The sequence below is a fragment of the Carcharhinus amblyrhynchos genome, chromosome 3 (genome assembly GCF_965287045.1).
Source record: "Carcharhinus amblyrhynchos chromosome 3, sCarAmb.v2.hapA, whole genome shotgun sequence".
NCBI classification, from domain to species: Eukaryota; Metazoa; Chordata; class Chondrichthyes; order Carcharhiniformes; family Carcharhinidae; genus Carcharhinus; species Carcharhinus amblyrhynchos.
Window position 1 is genome coordinate 47,447,703 of NC_137326.1, and position 20,923 is coordinate 47,468,625.

Consider the following 20,923-nt stretch of genomic DNA (forward strand, 5'->3'; position numbering starts at 1 on the left):
AAATTAAGTGCTTCATAATTTTGTGCTGAAGGCTTTGTATGTATGGAATTCCCAGCTATGTAGTAAATGATCCTCACGTTAAACAATGTTTGCCATAATGAAACAGTTTATTTCCCAGTCGGTGCCCCTGCTAACGTTTTGTCATGTGTTTGAATGGCTATCATGAACAAATTCAGAAGCTTCTTGAAGAGTTTAACAATATGGTGTGTATTTATGAAGTGCATTTGCCATTTTTTGCCGTTGCAGCATGGAGGGTAAATACAGATTGCACAATAGATCACTTTAAAAGATTTTGTGATAGCTGTCTCAGAAACAAGTATTGTCTTGTACCATCCAGCAATGCTTCTTGCAAAAGAACTGAACATTATTAATACAGTGGAAACTTTTCAAATTTGCACAGGTACTATCATTGTGCAAAGGGAAAACTTCTAGTCACATGGGTCTAATTGAAAATGCCCTGGATCTTTGGGAATCCTAAAGCTCAGTAAAGTTATATACCTCACTCATGTTGTGTTACCAAGAGGGAAAGAAATGAATTTGGCTATTTAAACGAGCAAGGCATTAATGACTTGCTTAATCCATCAACTAACAAATGATTAGTTTATTCTGTTGATATCTCCAGTCTAGGCAATTAGTTTTTTATATAACAAAAACCAAGAGACAAGTTACATCAGCGGGTATCATTCTACTGTAGAAAATAGGAAGCTTACATGAAGCATGAATACTGAAAATACTCATCTTTTTTTTCTCTTGTTTCTGTTCATACTTAATGCGAAGTTCCAGTTTTCTATGCATGTCAAAATGGAAACTGTCAAGCTTGTTCTTCATCGAGCGCAGCACTAGAATCTCTTACCTGGGCCTATACCTGTTACTTTTCCTTACAGTAGTAACCAGAGTTTTACCTGATGTTTTTGCCAATTGGTGCATCAGCTGAATGGAGCCTTGAAGTAAAGATACATTTCTTTTCTTGGGCGTTAAGATATATACAACTCCTTTTCTAATTCTGATGCTGTGAAAAGGTCTAGTGTAAAGACTTCTCTCACATTTGCAACAATATGGAATAACTAAATTGAATGATATCACATAACTTGTGACAAGAGGATTACACAGTTGTGCCTTTCAAAACACCAAAGTACAGCCGGCAATGCTGACCCTGTGATTACCTCCAACTTCTGCACAGAGGAAGGACATGGTGCTCGGACTACATTATGACATGTTGTTATTTTTCCATCTTAACTTAGCCAAACTGACAGGCTGGAATTCTATCATTTTCCTGTTTCACTAGCCAGTTCAAAGGTAGTCACCTTGCCAAATACTCTCCCATTGTGCATTTGGCAATCTCGATCACAATTTTATTTGCTCCATTATTTTCCACATCTTCACTTCAGTCATAATATGGTCAATTATAGTACGGAAGTGATAAGGGAAAACAAACTATTTGATTCTTCTATCTCTTTCTGCTTGTTCATACAGACCGTGGCACAGTTGATAGCTATGTATATATGCAGAATCGGCAGGAAAAGTTTGTAGTGTCAGACTGCTAGTTTATAAAATACAATATGTAAAGCATCATTATCCCCTCTTGAACTCTATTATCCAATTTTTTCAAGTATTATTAATAGATATTCTAAAGAGATTATTTTATCTCCCATTTTATTGCACAGTTGCAAAGGAAATGTTCAACATAGATCCCCAAGGTAACTGCATTATTCAGCGATGTCCTAAATCCAATCCAATATAATTTCCACTCTTGCATATGTTACATACAAATTGACATAATTTATGAAATTAATAAGATGGGTAGGGTGGGGGGTAACCATCTGGCCACCCCACAGTGTGTTTCTCACAGCAGGAGGTAGCAGAGCAGTGGATGAGATCTTCTGGTCCTGCTGCTGTCAATGGGACTTGACACTGACTGTACCCCATGCCCTTGGGAAACCCATGGTGGAGGTGTACTTCGGCAAGGCCAGAAGATCTTGCTGGTGTGAATAGCTGGAGAATTTTGGCCATGTTTAGCAAAGGGCTCAGAAGTTGTACGAAATGCTACATTGTTTAGAAAGAGATTCCATCGTGTCTACATATGACATTTTGATATGCAGCAACTTACAAGGAATTACATTGTAATTAAGTTTGTTAAACCTTTAATGATTGATAGCATGGGAGGCTTATGCTTTACCTCCTTCGGGAGTCTTGAAATGGATGGGTCCACTTTGTGGCCCGTCACCTTTTCTGTTAAAGACCATCACGGTCAGACCATATTCACTGTAGGGTTCTAGACCTGGAACCATTCCATGACTGCGTTGTCCATTGAAAGTAAGGACATGTTTTTCAACATATCGTTTTCTCCTCTCCAACAAACTTCTTGTTTTCCAGTAGACAATCTGTTACAGAAAAAAGAAGCAAATGTGTTACCTGTAAATTAGCTACTTAAAAAAAAACACACTGCATAAAATAAATTATCAGTTGACAATATGTTCTGTCTGTTTTTCACTGTATACTAATACATGTTACAATAATAAATCAAATTAAATCAAATCAAATATTACATGTACAAAAGTGAAGGGGTGGGGTTAAATTACACCCACAAAGTTTTTTGTTTGGACAACGCTGTGGTTCACATTGATACATCCATTTATTTCAACGCAGTATATTTTTAAATTTTGATTCCTTGTCATTGTGCAATAATCTGGATTTTGTCACCAGCAGTTGAGGATGATGGTCACTGTTCACTTTGAAAAATAAGGCTGCCAATTCAACTGAACACTTTTCCTTCTATCTGACACTAATTTACATTTGGTGCCTTCGTCTGGAGAGCTGTGGCTTTCATTGCAGGATCAAAGTAGCAGAGGTCAACAAGCCAGTCAGGTTGGAGAATTCTCAGACAAGATAAAGCACGAATAAAATGCAAAGAAAGTAAATGATGTTTACATCATTCTGCAGAAGTGATATAAAAAATGAGGCATACAGGATTAAGGGAGAAAATTCCATAGAAAAACACAATTTTGGCCAGAATTCTCCCAAACTTTCTCCCTAAGGGCCCAATTTTACCACTGCTTCAAAACATGGTAAAGTCGGGTGTGAAGCCAATAATGTGATCTGCATTCTCGTCCATGCAGATGGCCGCTTTACCGAGACCCGGGAATGGCCGTGATCCGATTCATGCCTGAAACAGGTACAATGGCGATTTAAATGCATTTGCATGCATTTAAATTGAATTAATGAGCTGCCCGCCCAATTTTATCAGAATTTCCCCCTTTACCACCATGTTCACCAATCCGGAATTGCGTTGAAATGGACATGTTGAATAAAAGTCTGTTTCGGGCATTCCAGCTGCTGAAGAGGCGGGTTCAGAGCTTACAACGGCTCTCTGACTCAGATCAGTGACGGTGGTTGGGGGGGCGGGGGGAGAGAGAAATCCGATTGTTGTCTGGTTGCGGGGGGCAGGGAGGGAGGCCAGATCATTCTCTGGGGGGAGGGGGGGGTGGTGGTGGTGGTGCTGGGAGGGTTCTCTGGGGGAAGGTTGGTGGTGGAAATGGGGGGGGGGCAGTGAGGTCAGATCATTCTCTGTGGGGGGGGGGAGGGGTGAAGCCTCATCATTCTCTGGTTTAGAGGGGGGAGGAGGGATCCTGTCTGTAGCCGAATCACCCCACTTCCACCAACTGGCCCACCAGGCCACACTTCCCCTAAGCCCCATCCCCTAAAGGTCCCACCTCCCCTCGGCTCTGCCTATGTCCAATAGACAGTGCCAAGGTACCCTTTGGGAATTGGCACTTCCCCTTTGAGTGATACCAGGGGGTCCAGCCTGGCACAGGCTGCCAATGGCTGGGGGGACACCCCACCCCCACTGCCTGATCTTCTGGGGGCCCTGATTGCCCCCCTTCACTCCAGTGTGGTCGGGCTGCCAGCTCCCTGTTAGTGGGGAGCTACTGTAATCATCCCCACTGGAGTGAGCCACTCTGGTGAGGGTGGGGGTGGTGGGAATTGGGGATGAAAATGGTCCAGGCCTACTACTGAAATTTAAATTATACTTAAATGACCATCTAAACGTTCTTGGTGTCTCCCCACAGATTTCCTGCACGGAACTGACACTGTGGCAAATCCACCGCTGGGACACATTATCGTGGTGGGGCATGAATGAACCCCCCGAATTGGCTGACATGAGAATCTCCCGGCTCACTGCGCTAAAAAAAGTAGCGCAGCAGAATGGGAGAATCGGGACCTTTATTTTTTTAAAACTGTAACATTGCAATTTTCTGATAATAGTCATAGAATCAAAGAATCCCCACAGTGCAGAGAAGATCATTCGGACCATTAAATCTGCACCAACTTTCTGACAGAGCATCTTACCCAGGTTCACCTCCGCCACCCCCCCCAATCTGGCCCTTTCCCTGTAACCACATTTACCCTGCTAATCCACCTAATCTACACATCTTGGGACAGTAAGGGGCAATTTAGCATGGCCAATCCACCGAATCGGCGCATCTTTGGACCGTGGGAAGAAACTGGAGCACCCAGAGGAAACCCACGCAGACACAGGAGAACATGCAAACTGTGAGAAACCTGATTTTGAATAACAGAAAATGCATTAGTATAAACAAGACAGAACTATTTACCAGTTGCAATGATATCCAGTAGTCAATTCCTTAGTAATTTTTAAAAAATATATAAGTTACATATAAATATATATTTACTTAACAGCAAGTTAGGATCTGGCGTGCATTGCCCTGAGAGGGTGGTGGAGGCAGATTAAATTGTGGTTTTCAAAAGGGAATTGGATAAGCAAATGATAAGAATTGCAGGGTTATGGTGAAGGAATGGGAGAATGAGATGAGCTATATTGCTCCTGCACAGAATGGGTACACATCTGACAGTTGAATGGCCTCTTCCTGTGCTACAACCATTCTATGATTTAAAATCTTTTTGCCAAGAAAATTATTTTGCATTTCTTTGTGCATAGAAAAAAGTGTTTAAGTTCAGAGCTTTTTGGAGTAAAAGCAAAGTTTATTATTGTCACAAGTAGGCTTACGTCAACACTGCAATGAAGTTACTATGAAAATCCCCTAGTTGCCACACTCCAGTGCCTGTTCAGGAACACTGAGGGAGGATTTAGCATGGCCAATGCATCTAACCAGCACGTCTTTCAGACCTGGAAATTAGCACAACTAGTTAAGTGTTCAATGCCCATTATCTATGCTCGGGGCATGCTCAGTTTCAGGGGCACAGCTGGCACAGAGTACATTTAAAAAAAACTAGCAGATAAGCTTAGAAACTCAATTTGCACTGAACATAGTATGCATTTAGAATTCATTTGCCATGTTTTGGCCAATTGTGGGTGAAATCCACTTAAAGAAAATACCAGTGCAAGCTAATGGAATCTAGTCCCTCATATTTTATTCTTCCAGTTTTATCTCTAATGTTTTTGGGTTTTTGGTTTGTGGGGCTTGATGTTGCACCAGCTCAGAATGGTGAGCGCAGGCCAAAAAGCTGCAACCTTTTGTACAATAGTTCACACAATGGACAACACTTGTGAAGAAATAAACTGTCAAATCCTCCCTACCTTTAATCTTAAGAATTCTTATGTTTGTGATTGTTGTGCATACTTTTAATGTTGTGTCAGAATGTATACTTACAAAATTACATTTTTTAATGTAATTTAGAAATGAACGGGCGGAATTCTCCAGCCGCATTGGTCTAAAAGTCGGACCGTCAATGGCATTTCACATTCTCCGCAACCTGTCTGCTAAAATTCCAGTGGAGTGTTGGCTGGGAGAATCCAGCAATTTGAAAGAAAAGTGCTGCTTGTGAAAAATGATCTGCCTTTGCAGTATTACCAGCAAGAAGTTCTTTCTTCCTCTGCTTCATTGATTCATTGCAATGAGTATCCCAGAATAAAATTAAATGTGAATAAACCTCAGGGATTGGAATTTTCCTCCTCCAACACTAAAATCTTTGACTTCACAATTTAAACATACATATATTGAGCAGATTTTGCATCAGAAATAATTGTGAGTCTAACAGTGCACCCTATTATTACATTGTAACTTGAAAAGCTGGTTTCTGCAGCTGCATAGTTAAAATCGGAAATCTAGACGTTACTGCCCAATCTGTTCTGCTCCTCCATTAGTTTTGCCACAGTGTTTATCTCACAGATAGACTCAGCATTATGTACAAGAAGGACCACCATCACCTGCAAGTTCCCCTCCAAGCCACTCACCATCCTGACTTGGAAATATATCACCGTTCTTTCGCAGTCGCTGGGTCAAAATCCAGGAATTGCCTCCCTAACCGCATAGTGGTCAACCTGCCCACAGCACATGGACTGCAGCGATTCAAAGTAGCAGCTCACCACCACCTTCGCAAGGGCAACTAAGAATGGCAATAAATGCTGGCCTAGCCAGCGACATCCATGTCCCATGAAGGAATAAAAAAAACATAGAATCCTACAGTACAGAAGGAGGCTATTTGGCCATTGAGTCTGCACCAACAACAATCCCACCCAGGCCATATTCCTGTAAACCCATGTGTTAACCCTGCTAACCTCCCTGATAATAAGACACAAGTTAACAGGGCCAATCCACCTAACTGGCACATCTTTGGATGTGAAGTTGCAAATATTTACCCACTGGGTACATACTAACAGATATTTGTCCAGGAAAGGGATAGAGTTACAAATTGTGATGGGGTCTGAACCCAAAGGCTTCGATTTTTCCAATATTTAGCTAAATTTTTGCTGATCCACTCCTGGATGTTGGAAAGCAAGCTGTGTGACAGTTCAGGACAGCTGAAGGAACGAGAAAGAGTGGGGAGGTAGAGCTGGGTGCCATTATATATATATATATATATATATATATATAAATAGTGTGTATGGATGATTCTTTAGCTCTGTCACAATAAATAAGAATGAAATCAGGCAAAGCCAATGACATGCAGCTGCTTGACAGAGTGGAGTTAATGTCAAAGGTTGCAGGCAGTTCAATGCTGTAGCACATTGGCATTACACACAAATGATGCATTGTAAATAAATTAGACAATGCTCTTCTCAATTAATCTCTTTCAGCAAACATCTGACACTTCCCTTAACGCAGTGAATAATAACGGTAGCTCCAACATTGATTATATGTTCCAGTTTTCTCTGAAGGTTTCACCTTTCTCAATCTACACCTGTTCAAGTTGTCTTTACTGCTCTACACTCAGTGATTTACATTCATTGCTTCAATTGCTACTGTTGCTACTTTAATCTAACTGTTTACTTTAATTATCAGGGTACTGAAAGTCTGGCTGGTGATATTTGAAAAAAATCAGTTATTTAGGTTTGAATTATTTAGGTTGTTCATACTTGCAGGATCTTCTAGTCCTGCTAAAGGTGCACCCCTGCCATGGGGTTTCAGAGCAGCAAGGGGTGCATCCTTCAGGAAACCCTGTTGGCAATGGTAGGCTGAGAATCCCACTGCAGGCAAACGGCGGGCAGTCTCCCAGCACTGCAGAACGTGCAGTGGGTTTGATGCTATATCCTGGCCTTTTATCTCTTTTAGTTTATTTGTCTCAACTGCAAATTTCAAACAAAAATACATTGGACATATGAGGCACAATTTTCTTGGCCTGCTGCACTGCTTGAGTGGAGGATCTCGCCAGTGGAGATCCACACCATCACGTATGGTCCTCATCAATGAGGTGGGACGAGAAGCCATTGAGGCTCCCACTGGGGATGGCGGTGCAAGGGCTGGGGGCAGGTGGTATTCCTCAGGCTGTGCCAGCCTCACACTGTCAGCCTGACATCCTGGCATGGCCCACTGGGTACCGTGTCAACACCCAGCAATGCCATTGGGATGGGGCAGGGGGAGAGAGCCAGATGTGGGCAGAGCCAGACCTGGGTTGTAGGAGGGGGAAGGACAGGAGGAAATGGGGGAACTCTACATTGGGTGGTTAGGGCTGGTGGTGGGGTTGGCGATCGGAGGCCCGGTCCGACCAAGAGCAGGGGTGGGAGTCCGCTTGTCAACTGACCTCCCAGTATACTGGTAGATCAGTGCATGCACATTGCTCCCCTTAGCATGCTGATGCTGGCCTTTTGGGTGGCATTAGGCCCCACCCCCTCCCTATGGCATAAATCCCCTGACAGCCTCTATGGTGCACAGCATACTAGAACCCCAATGCCCCCACGAAATATATATTTTCACCTTCTATTTAAATGAAAGCTGAAAACCAGAGAATTCTGTAGATATGCTGTAACCTCTGAATTATTTCCGATGCTAAACGTCCAATTCAGCTCATAAAGGACATACAATTTAAACTGATTAGTTAAACAGACCCCTGCTATTTAAAACCACGTGTAATTTGAAGCTTCTAGAATTTAAGTGACAAATTTTCTCTCAGTGTAACGAAGTTTCAGCTTTGAAGCAATGATAAACATGTGAAATGTAAATTCCAAGTCACAAAAAAGTGAATGGAAGCAGACTGATATTCACTCCGCCAGGGAGTCTTATATTTCTCCAATTCAGTGTCAGGTCGTATTCTAATTGTGGATTCATGCTCTGTTTACACTGTACAACTGCAGCATTTAAACCACCTAATCAGCTCGTGCAGGCCCTGCAGTTAAGATGTGAACACATGCCCAGAGCCTGGAAAAATAAGGGCTTCTAATAAATTCCCCTTGACACCAAATGTTGATTTTTTGAAAGCATCAATTACATTGCACAAGATTTTCAGAAAATATTTGCAAGCAGTCCTCAGAAATCTCGTTATTTACTCATTTTTGCCAGAAGTTATTCATGAAAGAAAATGGTGGAGTAGATAATCTACAAAGTGGGAACATCAATGAACAGGAGAAAAGAAGTGGCTTTGCTGTCAAGGCTGTCTCCTTAAAGTGGAGAAAGGATTTGATTGTAATGTTAATTTAACTATCACATTGACTCAATCCTTACAGGATTAATTATACTCTTGAATAACAATCCAAAAGCAAATGTTCTTATTCCCACTCAAGGTCAGAAGAAAAACTAGCCAGAAACATGAATCTTGCACTGCTTATTGATTCCTTCACTAGAGTGGCCAACCATTGCTATCAAAGTCTTTTCTCCTTGATAAGCACATCATCAAGCACATCAGAAACACAAATCAATCATAAATATTAATGAATTTTGCTTCTTTCCACATTACCTTCTGCAATTTAGGAAACAATTTCAGCCATTGTATTTATATAAAACGTTCAAGAATACTGAGCACTCTAAATAATTATTAAGAATAGAACAGACAGAGGAGAATTTTGAGGCTTAATGTTGGAAATATTTGCTGTACAGTTTAGTCGTGCTATGCCTACATTTCCAGAGCTACTGTTGCTGTTTTGGATGCAAAATGTTGTTCATACTGAAGGCATACTTCTGATGTGAACCATATCAGACACTACTTCAGTAAGGTTGTTTGCACAGGTGTTATGACCTGTGGTGAGGGCATAAAGAGTAGACAGTTTATTATTTATTTATTAGTCACAAGTAAGGTTTACATTAACACTGCAATGACATTACTGTGAAATTCCCCTAGTCTCCACACTTTAGTGTCTGTTCAGGTCAATGCACCTAACCAGCACTACTTTCAGAATGTGGGAGGAAACCAGAGCATCCGGAGAAACCCAAGCAGACATGGGGAGAATGTGCAAACTCACACAGACAGTGACTCAAGCCAGGAATCAAACCCTGACAGTGTGAAGCAGCAGTGCTAACCACTGTGCTACCGTGTGGTGTTAGTTTGCCCTGCTGATTCAACTCAGGCAGTGCCATTTTCCAACTGAACGCTCCTACTAATGCCCCCTCTTAAAACTTCCGAAGAAAACAAACATGCATTCAACAGCAGAAAGGACAGGCTCGGCATTATTTAAAGAGATCATCAACTACTTTCAGGTTAGTTACTGACTGATTTCTACTGGCTGTTGCTAAATTAGTTAAAAAGTTTGGACATTTGTAGCGCCAGTTGAAGTTGCTAAAATCAACATGGAGTGGCAAAGGCAATGGCCATCACGTCAAGGATTCCGCTCAGAACCAATTTCTCCAGTCAAAGGTGATTTAGTTTCCCTGAAATACTCAACAATGAGACAGTGACTAGGGCATCACAAGAGGATGACAAGCTACTCAAAAAGTAAGGAGGGGAAGGAGGATGTGGGCTCTCAATGGTAGGTCAAAGTCCATAGGTAGGAATTACCCTTCCTCAGACTCAGATAGAAACAATGTGCACCAAACACTTCTACTTCATTCAGGAAGTGCCAATGAAAACTGCCACCTGCTGCAAGCAGGCCAGCAGTCTCTGAACAGAGCGAGGATGGAATTGTAAGTGGCTGTAAAGGTGACTGTGGCTATGAACTTCTGCATCCTTCCAGGCTGATGCAGGCGCCAACAGTTTGTTGTCCACTGCTGTGTAAGGGACCTCATTGATATTCTGCATGCAAAGAGAAGGAAATACATTGCCTTTTCTCCCAGGGGGAAGCAGGTGGAGTAGCTTTGTCAGAATAGCAGGTGTTTCCAGAGTGCAGAGGGCATCACTTTGTGGTTACCACATATAAATTCAGAGAATTCTGTTACAAACCCTGTGGGGGAGCCATAAATCAAAGTAACCAAGTTTACTAAAGGACCACTAAATGAAGAAACTGCCAACAAGATGACACTTTTTGTAGCTTTTACTTTAGCATGATTCAGAATGAATGCAAATTAAACATGAATTCACAAGCAAATGATTCTTCAAATTAAAAGGCAAATTTCACTTACAACAGTCAATACAACAGGTACCTCTTACACAAACACAAGCATCGCCTTCATTACATAGCTATATAGCTCCATAATATGCTGTTCTTTATTCATCCAAGGTAGGCCAGGAGTCTTGTTCGACAACAGCTTTCATCTCTTGAGTTGCACGTATATTCTTATGATCAACAATGGACACTTCTACAAACCCTCCCTCAGGTCATATCAACGCTGAGGGCATAAATTTTCCAGAGTTCCATTTCAACAAACCAGCCAATAATACTGAGTTTAATGGTCTGGTTACTTCTGGGAAAACTCTTTAGCGTTTTTGAGCGACTTACACAGATTTCCAGACTTTGGACCTCCTTAGCCAACTTGCACAGTGCCTTTAAAAGCTCCTGTATCTTTTTCTGACATGTGGAGATGCCGGCGTTGGACTGGGGTAAACAGTAAGAAGTCTCACAACACCAGGTTACACCACAGCATTTGCTACCAAATAAACCTGATGGACTTTAACCTGGTGTAATGAGACTTCTTACCTTTTCTGACAAACAGAACAACTGTTCTCTGGGACTCAGTTACAGTCAGGAAGATCCCAATCTGAATTACAGACACAAAATCCCAACAAAGACATGCTTTTTTTCACAAGAATTTGGTGTTCCTTTCTCTGTGTCCACCACCTCTTTGTGTCTGCATCTGTGTCTTCACACTCCAGCTCCTCTGTATGCAACTCTCCTTTATGTCTGCCAACCTAATGGCTTATTTTTAAAATTCTTTCTTGTTGGTACTGTTTCCAGATCAAAGGGCAGCAGATCACATGGACCAATATATTTTATTATCCAAGTTAATTATAGTTGATCCCTTGACAATTCATGCAAAAGTCCTTTGTGAACATTATTTGCAACAATTACAAATTCCGTAGACATTTTAAAGAAATTAAAACATTTTCCTTACTCTACTGCTCAGAATCACAGATTGCCACTGTGTTTCAAATGTCTCCAATCACCTAATATGCAGCTGGTGTGATGGTACTCAATGCATCGTGCAGGTCAATGCCCAGTATCCTGGCAGCTGTCATGATCCCTTTATTCAGCACCACTCCATCAAGATTTTAGCCATTAGAGACCAGACAATAGGCTACTGGATGACAAGGGTATCTGCTGACCACCTGGCTCAGGACTCAAGAGTGGATCCTATGCTCTCATGGGCATCAGGCACTTAAGAAGAGCCATGCTCACATATGAAATAGCATTTGCTGCCTGGACCAGACTGAAGGAACTTCACAGCATTGAGACAGACAGTACTCGGTGCTATTGGGCTGGGCTGGAACCAGGGTCCTGATGAAAAGGATAAAGAGGGCAATCTTCAGAACTTTAACCTTGCAACTTGTGGTGGGAAGAAGGGTTTAGTTAGAAAAGCTAGTCTAAAGAATAGTTCAGAAACAAATATAAGGGGAAGGAATGTGGTACAAGTCAGAAATCGTGCTTTATGCAAAGACAATACCTATAAAGTAATTTAACTGGAAGAGAGAAATATGAAATGTATGAATAAAATATTACAGCAGAAGGTCGGGTTAGAATGTGACCCAAATACACATGCAGTATAAGGAACAAGTTGAATGAACTGTAGACAAAATCAACTTGGGGGCCATAGCACGGTACTGAATACTAAAGCATGGCTGCAAACCAGGTTATAAAGTCTACATGAAAGATGAGGAAAATGATAGAGAGCCTTAGTCATTAAGGATGAATTCACTTCAATGTTGAGACAGGATACAATAAGAGCTAAGCAGATAGTTGACATCTTATGGGAAGAATTCAAAATTTGAGAAGGATTAAAGACTATCTTTCCAGAGGAATTAAACTACAAAACTGTCTTCAAATCACCCTGAGCAGGCCAGTGTAGAGGGACAGCCAATCAGAAGAGCCATTGTGATGTCCAGCCGGCAGGAGAGGCGGGTACTGTGGGAGCAGACAGGAGATCCCAAGGCTGCCTTAAAATGGAGATACTCCTTTCAGGATTGTAAAAAGTTAAAAATTCCTCAAGGCTACAGCTGTCAGCTTCACCACAGGATGAACTGTGGCCATCACATCCCAGTGAGTCCATATGAGGTGATGGAGACATAGGGCTTGATTTAACCATTTTGATTCTAAGTGCTGTGTGTGGGCACAGTTCCGATCCGACTTAAAAAACTGCTCTCGGGCACCCCCATACACACTTAGCCTGAAAAACAAATCGTAAGTTTGAATCACTCTGTGGGCGGGATTTATCATGCCTGAAACGCTGCAGCTCCGATTGGAGCTTTGAACTGCGTATGAACAGTGTAAAAAAAATTTGAAAAAACGCAACCCTGTCACATCGCTCCCGGAAGCGAAAAGGGGGAGCGATGGCCCCCACAGACATCACCCCATCCCCACAACGTAATTGTTCCCCTTATCTGCTCACCCCCCCAACTAGCAGACCAATCGCAATCCTCTGCCTCCCTCATCCCCAACTGATCGCTCGCAGGGTGGTAGCAGTGCCCCCTGCCCTCCCCCCACCAGTCATCCATCTGGCCTCCCTACCCCCCCCATCAGAGAATGATCAGGCCTCCCTCTGCAACTCCCTTCCCCTGCTGCCCCCCACCCCACCACTCCCCGCCTCCAGCTCCCCCCTGCCATTAGAGCACGATCTGGCCTCCCTCCTCCTTCCCCGCCAGCAAACCATCTGGTCTCCTCCCTCTGCCCCACCAGAGAATGATCGGGCCTCCGTCCTCCCCCAACCCACCTGAGATACATCTGATCCACCTCCCTCTTCTTTCCTCCCCACCAGAGATACATCTGACTATCCCTCCACCCACTTCCCCCCTCCTCACCAGGGAATGATCAGGCCTCCATCCTCCCATTCCCCCCTCCTCACCAGGGAATGATCGGGCCTCCATCCTCCCATTCCCCCCTCAACAGAGAATGATCTGGACCGCCTCCCTCCCCGCCGCCGATCTGAGTCAGAGAGCCATTGGAAGTTCTGAACCTATGTCTTCAGAAGCTGGAGCGCCCGAAACAGACCTTTGCCAAGCATGTCTGTTTCACGCCAAATGTGGATGGGCGGACACGATGGTAAAGGGGGAAGTGCTGGTAAAGCTGGGTGGGCAGCCAATTAATTCAATTTAAATGCATGCAAATGCATTTAAATTTCCATTGCCCCCGTTTTGGGCACTGTTTGGATCATGGCCATTTTTGGGCCTTGGTAAAGCGGGCACCTGCGTGGACGTGGGTGCTGATCCTCCAACTTTACCAAGCTTTCGTGCCTGAAAATGGGCACAACGCAATGGTAAAAATCGGACCCATAGTACTTGTTCCCCCAACCCTGCCAATGGAGGCTGCTTCCAATTCAGTTCCAGGCTCGATGGGGGGCTCAGTTACAGTCAGGAAGATCTCAATGCTAGCAACATTTCTTCCAATTGGCCCAAAAATGGATCTAATTGGCTACCTGCCACTGTTAGTCAGGTAGCCTCTGCTGTGCTTAATTTACTGCTGGCAAGATTGCCCAGAGAATGAACGTTTCATCGAGCCAATTTTGCTCTCAGTCCTGTCTTAAACTCCTCCTCTGCAGAACCATGAAACTTCAACCCACAGAGTAACTAACATGCAGATATTTAGCTTAGGACTGACAGCTAAAATTTTTTAAGTGGGTCATGTGGATTGGATTGCAGTAAAGATCGGCAATGAGCTTCTTCCTTTTCATGATTGGCATGGGCATTCTAACTGAAGAAGTGAGACAGGGAATGCCATGGTCAATGATGTTTACAGATAACATTGAGCTACATGGTGGGGATGATGTGAGCACGATTGAGGATCTTTAGAACTGGAGAACAGAGCTGGAAGACAAAAGGATCAAAATCAGTAGAAAAAATCCAATATATGGATTATCAGTTTGTGTGTTGGGAAGAGGATCAGAGTGCAGGGTTGGTATCTTGGTCAGAATTTTGGGGCATGTTTTGATGTGCATGTGGCCACTATTATTTAGAGGAAATTTGATTTTTCTCCACATTCCCAACAACACACCATTTTCTTCTGGGCTGATTTACAGTCAAGAATGCTTGGGGTCAAAATGCACATTCACTAAGATCAGGTTCCTCATTTAAAATGAGGGGATGACAATTGAATATCCTCCTGCACAGCATTTTCGTCTGTTAGTCCAGGGTATTGGCAGCCCATTTATAGCAGGCCAGGTGTGAGAGGAGTGTGGAACATTTTGAAAAGGCAGGTGTAAGTTGTTTTTACTCCTTCAAATGTCATGATTGGATGCCATACTGTAACACTGATATGTTTATAATGCAGTGAGTCATCATAAGGATCTGTCTTCTAAAGCTAAGTTGCTTCTTTATTGGCCAGCCTTGTGTATTTGTTCACAGGCATTATAATTATTTTCCAATGGAAAAGGCAGCCTAAAGTCACAAAAAATTCTACTAAATATCCTGTCAACTTGACAAGTCATATTTTCTACAGTGATGTCAATGAATGGTTGTTAAAAGCCTGGTTTTGACACTTGAAAAAAGACTAACCATCTGCTTCCCCAGAAGGAACAGGCTTTGAGAATGAAATGAGCACATGATCTTTTCTCCCAGAAAGCAGTCTGTTGTTTAGACAGCACTGGGCATTTTCAATTCTGGGCTGAGGTTCAAGTTCTAATATGTTGCAACACAGTAGGTGTACTAGTCATCTGAGAAAGAATGACAGCTTCAAGGAGTTGTTGTAACAGATCGTGCCTTTAATGTGGCTTCTTGGTCTGTTGACACAATTTAATATGATAACTGTTACAAGACTTTTTTACATGCCAGAATGTGTTTTTCTTTCTTTATCAATGATAAGGAGGTTTTTAGTGGATTTTTGCCCAAAGTGTGAAAAATAGTTTCCATTGATATTGCATAGAATCTGAGGACTGTAGATTGTACACATTGGTAAGTGACAATGGAAGACACAGGAAAGGCAGACTGATGGCATGGGTAATATGAGGGGGAATGGAGGAGTCATGGGTTTGGGGTGGTATGAGGTTGCATGGGGACTTGGGCTAGGCATAGGATGGGTAGGGAGTGAGGAATTAGATTTAAGGGGCCTACAAACACTGTAGGAATTGGGATACAGTGTTGGAGAATCAAGGTGGGAATTCTAAGAAACCCACTTCTATAGCTATACCCTTTCTGCACAGTTTCATGGCTCATAAACAGCACTTCACATCGGATCCCTGTATGGAATGGCAACAATGGCATGTGAAGTCACATATGGATCAGGTGTGCAGTTTGCACACCACAAAATTCCTTCAATCAAATTTTCCCTGAGCCCACAGAAAGATTATAAGCAAAAACTTGAAGAAAGTGATTAGTTTCAAGTAACTGAGATTAGTGACTGCAGAAGATGGACATGGAAATCCATCGACAGATTAGCTTAGGTTGAAGTAATTTGGACGAAGTTCAGTGAAGTGTTGCATGATTGAAAACCATGTCTGAAATTGAAAGAAAGAATCTGTAAAAGAGTTGTGAGACTGGCCTTGTTTTATAGCGTGGAAATTTGGGCAAAATGATGAAGACGAACAATGATGGGATGCGAATGAGATGTAGATGCCAAGATGTATGTGTGGTGTGATGAGGAAAAACAAGATCAGAGGTCAGTGAAGTTGAAGCTGCATTAACAAAAGTAGCTCAGAAGAGATTGAATTGGTGAGGTCTGTCACCTGTTGCGGAGACAGACAGAAAATGTAATGAGGCAACTGATGGACAAAAGAAGAATCAAGAATCATAGAACCAAGAAGAGGTAGATCTAAGACCAGATGGAAAGATGTGGTGGTGAGAGGCTTAATTACAATAGGATTGGAAGAAGAATGGGTGAATGACAGGAGAACATGGAGAAGGATGATCAACCAAGGAACTTGGGAGAAGGAAGAGGAGGAAAGGGAGAAGAAGAAAAAAAGTAGAAGGATTTGTTCACAAATGATCTTTAGACTCAACTGCATATGAATTTGCAGATGATTCTCTGTAACTCTTAATCTCTCTGATGGGTCTGTTTTATCTCAATTACAAGAGAGCTAGAGTTCGGCTTAAGCAAAGCTTGAGAAAATGACAATGCAAGCCAAGGGAAATTTAGATGTGGTTACAAGCTCTTTGGTGCATAAACGATATAACAGCAACTTGCATAGCTATGTAGAACACCCTGCGGAGAAAAGTGTGATTAAACACTGAGGTGGACTTCCAGACGGGGTAGAAGAGGGAAAAGAACATGAAATTATTTGTGAAACAGATTGGTGCCCCAATGGGTTGGACACCAAGGTCTTTCTGGATGGCTGTCTAAAAATGGTTTCTTCATCAGTATTTATTTTGTGATCTCCTATGGTACTTTAAGTACTCTGCTTTCTCTTTTGAAGGCAATGCCCTATCAAAGTGTGTGATTATACCAGTGTCCGTAACGTCCAATCATGCACTCAAATCAAGATCCACACCCGTGCAAGGAGGAAAACTCACTTTCCTGATCCATATTTGTCAGCACAGAATTTACTGATAATTTTCAAAATTCTTTATTATAATAAAATTAACATATGACTGTTTAGTAACATTTGTATAAAATGTTAAACTACTTTGTTAATTCAGAAATATGTAATTAAGTTAACTCGCAAATATGTGGAACAAAGGAGAGTTGTGACACTTCAGAGACTTTGGAGACAAGGACTAAAATTTTCCATGTCGGTATCTTTGTATTATTCAACAAACTTTGACAAAATAATTTGCAGGACTGCCATGTTGATCTTTAGCATTTCTAATTTATTTTTGAATAGATCTCTGAGAGATTTTCTGAGTACCAAAATGATACATTCAAATGCAGCTGTGTATTTGCAAACCTTTCTGAGTGCAGACATTAATTTTGTAAGCTGAAGCACAAACATGGGAAGTGCTCATTTGGTACTGCTCACAAAACTGTAATGACCAAGCAAAATTATATTTTATTCTCTCCTGCTGATGCAAAGTACCTGATTTGTCAGCTTCACAGGTTTCGAGCATCTGAAGGCAGCTATTTTATTGTATGGTGTTCGATTGTTTTTGAAACACCGATGGCAAATATTTCTTGTTTTGAAAAGAAAGAACTACATGTTCCTCAAATATCCTCACTGGAGCATCTCTGGTGCAGTAATCACAAGCAATGCATGAGCTTGCCAGTTCCCAGAATATAAGAAAAATTGAATGAAAAAGACCTATTTAGACCCCCCAGTGCGCATTGTGTATGTGCAAACTCTCTGATTGTGAACACTAACCAACAAATTAATTTTCAGTTTTAAAGACCTCTGTAAATGTTCCCAGATTTCCAGAAGTATAGAATAATTATATAATGCAGCACAGACATCCACCCTATTGAGTCTGTGTCTCCTACTATCTCGGTTTTTTTGCCAATCACTGTAAGTCTGTGAGCTCTAGCTTTCAGTCAATTTCCCTTTACATGCTCTCTCTAAACCCTTAATGATTTTAAACATATCAAATCTCCTCCAAAGGGAGCAACCCAAGCTTCTGCAGTATTTTCACATAATTGCAATTACTCATCACAGTAACCATTTTTATAAGTTACTTCTGTACTCTCCCCATGGCCTCCCTGGCCCTCCTGAAGTGTGGTGCCGAGAATTGAACACAATCCTTCAATTGGGCTGGAGTTTTATATTAGTCCAACATAACTACCTGCCTTTTACACTCGATGTCTCTATTTATAAAGCCTGGAATTATCAATTGATTTAACATTTCATGCCAGCTTCTCAGAACTATACACAAACATCTTTCAATATCTCTATTCTTGTTCACCTTTAAAGCTGTACAGCTTAGCTTTTATTATCTCTCCTTACTCTTCCTATCAAATTATCTAATTTCACACTTTACTGTATTGAATTTCATTTTTCCACCCATTCCACCAGTCTGTCTGTGTTTTTCTGAAGTCTATGAGGAGCATAATGAATAGGAGTATTCCGCATGGCCCCTCGATTGTGGTTCATTATTCATTAAGGTTCAATAATGCTGATCTTTGACCAATTTGAATGTCCTACCTGAGCCCTAAATCTCGATTTACTTAATGTCCAAAAATCTATCAATCTCAGCTTTGACTATACTCAACAGCTGAGCATCGACAACCCTCTGGGGTAGAGACAACCTGCTCGCTGATAGAAGAAATTTCTCCTCATCTCAATCCTATTTGATTAACCTCTTGAGACTGCACCTCTGTGCTAGATTCCCCAGCAAGCAAAACAACCACTTGGCATTTACCCTGTAAAGTTCTCTCAGAAAGTATATATCTCAATGAAGTCACTTCTCTTACATCCACTCCACAGAGTACAAGTGGATTCTACCCAATCTCTCCTCGTAAATCAACCCTTCCATCTTAAGAATGAACATCTGTGGCTGCTCCATTAAACATCCTTGCTTTGGTACAGAGACTAAAACCATACACAATGCCTCAGATGTGGTCGCATCCAAATCCTGTAACAACTTTTAATTTGATTTGATTTATTGTTATTGTCTCATGTTTTGGTATACACGAAAAGTATTGTTTCTTGAATGCTATACAAAGCATACCATTCATAGAGTACATAGGGGAGAAGGAAAGGAGAGGGTGCAAAATGTAGTGTTACAGTCACAGCAAGGGTATACAGAAAGATCAACTTAATGCAAGATAGGTCTATTCTGATGGCAGCAGGGAAGAAACTGTTCTTGAGACAGCTGGTATGTGACCTCAGACTTTGTATCTTTTTCCCAACAGAAGGAAGTGGAAGAGAGAATATCTGGGGTGTGTGGGGTTCTTGATTATGCTGGTTGCTTCTCTGAAGTAGTTGCAAGTGTTGACGGGGTCAGTGGTTGGGAGGCTGCTTTGCATGATGAACCAGGCTATCTTCACAGCTCTTTGTAGTTTCTTGCGGTCTTGGTACAGAACAGGAGCCATACCAAGCCATACCCAGAAAGGATGTTTTCTGTGCTTGCTTACTGTACTCCAACCCCCTTACAATAATGGCTGACATACCATTTTCCTTCCTGATTATTTGTGCAGATTCAGGTACTGATGACAGGTCAGTCATCGAACAGATACACTGGGCAGGGTTTTCCAGCTGTCCCTGGGATCACTCGGTTCCCCCAGCAACGAATGGTGCAAACAATGGGAAACTCTGCTGGCGGGGACCAGAAAATCCTGCTCTTGGTCGACGATGGGCTGCCTCTCTGCCGAAAAGCACACGGCTGGGGATGGGGGCGATTGGAAAATCCCACCTGTTATCTCTGTTTCTCTCCACAGATGCTGCCTGACCTGCTGACTATTTCATATATAAAATATAATTATTATTTTTTCTTTTTATTTCAGATTTCCAACATCTGCAGTATGTTGCTTTTGTATATGTTAAATACAATTTGCTCATAATAAAACTGTGCTGAGTTGCTTCAGCTGTTTTCTCTTGGAAAACTGAAAACCAACTGACACTGCCAAACAAGACTCCAGTCACCTGAATGATGCTTCAATGTCCAAAAGACTAACTTAACCAACAAGTATCACTGGTAGTTCTTGGCAATGAGCCAGTTCCATAAACGTTCAAAGGGAGATAATGTTAACAGCAATTGACAAGTCCACCCTGTGCTGGATATCATCTGAAGATCATGTTTAGGTATTTGGTATACGTTGCAATGTCTTCCAGCTAAAGCGAAGGCAGCAAAGGAAGTTCTATTTCACACCAAAGTCATTGTGCCTTGGTCATATGCTATATAATAAAACAACTAAGGTGACTGTCAGGTACCTGTCATTTCAACACATCACCTGTAAATCCAGGACAGCCATTGCAAAAGCAATGGAACACCCATGGTGATCACTGCCTGTAGCAAAAGAACGAACTGGTGGCAGTAGAAATTATGCTGCAAGTGGGCTTTATCCGATAAAATACCGAATTAACAGAAGAAACAATAAAAAAAGTCAGCCTATTTGAAAACACTGTGGTCAAAATGCATCTCTCATTGTGTTTGTTATGGGATTGTGACAGAAAGTCTGAAAGGCGAGATCCATAGAATCCCTGCAGCGCAGAATGCGGCCCATCGAATCTACATCAACCACAATCCCACACAGGCCCAACCTGCATAATCCCCATGCATTTACCCGATCGAGTCATAGAAACCCTGCAGTGCAGAAAGAGGCCATTTGGCCCATTGAATCTGCACCAACCAC

At 42.0% G+C, this 20,923-nt stretch overlaps 1 protein-coding gene across 8 annotated transcripts in view; it reads right to left on the reverse strand.

The window, feature by feature from the left end:
• The window catches only part of chl1b (cell adhesion molecule L1-like b), a 742,190-nt gene that overhangs the window by 126,097 nt on the left and 595,170 nt on the right, over window positions 1–20,923 (reverse strand). For all 8 annotated transcript variants that reach the window (XM_080183774.1, XM_080183743.1, XM_080183751.1 and 5 more), the window contains one exon: window positions 2,177–2,381. In XM_080183774.1, coding sequence (XP_080039900.1) covers window positions 2,177–2,381 — 205 coding nt within the window. The remainder of the gene's footprint in view (window positions 1–2,176; window positions 2,382–20,923) is intronic.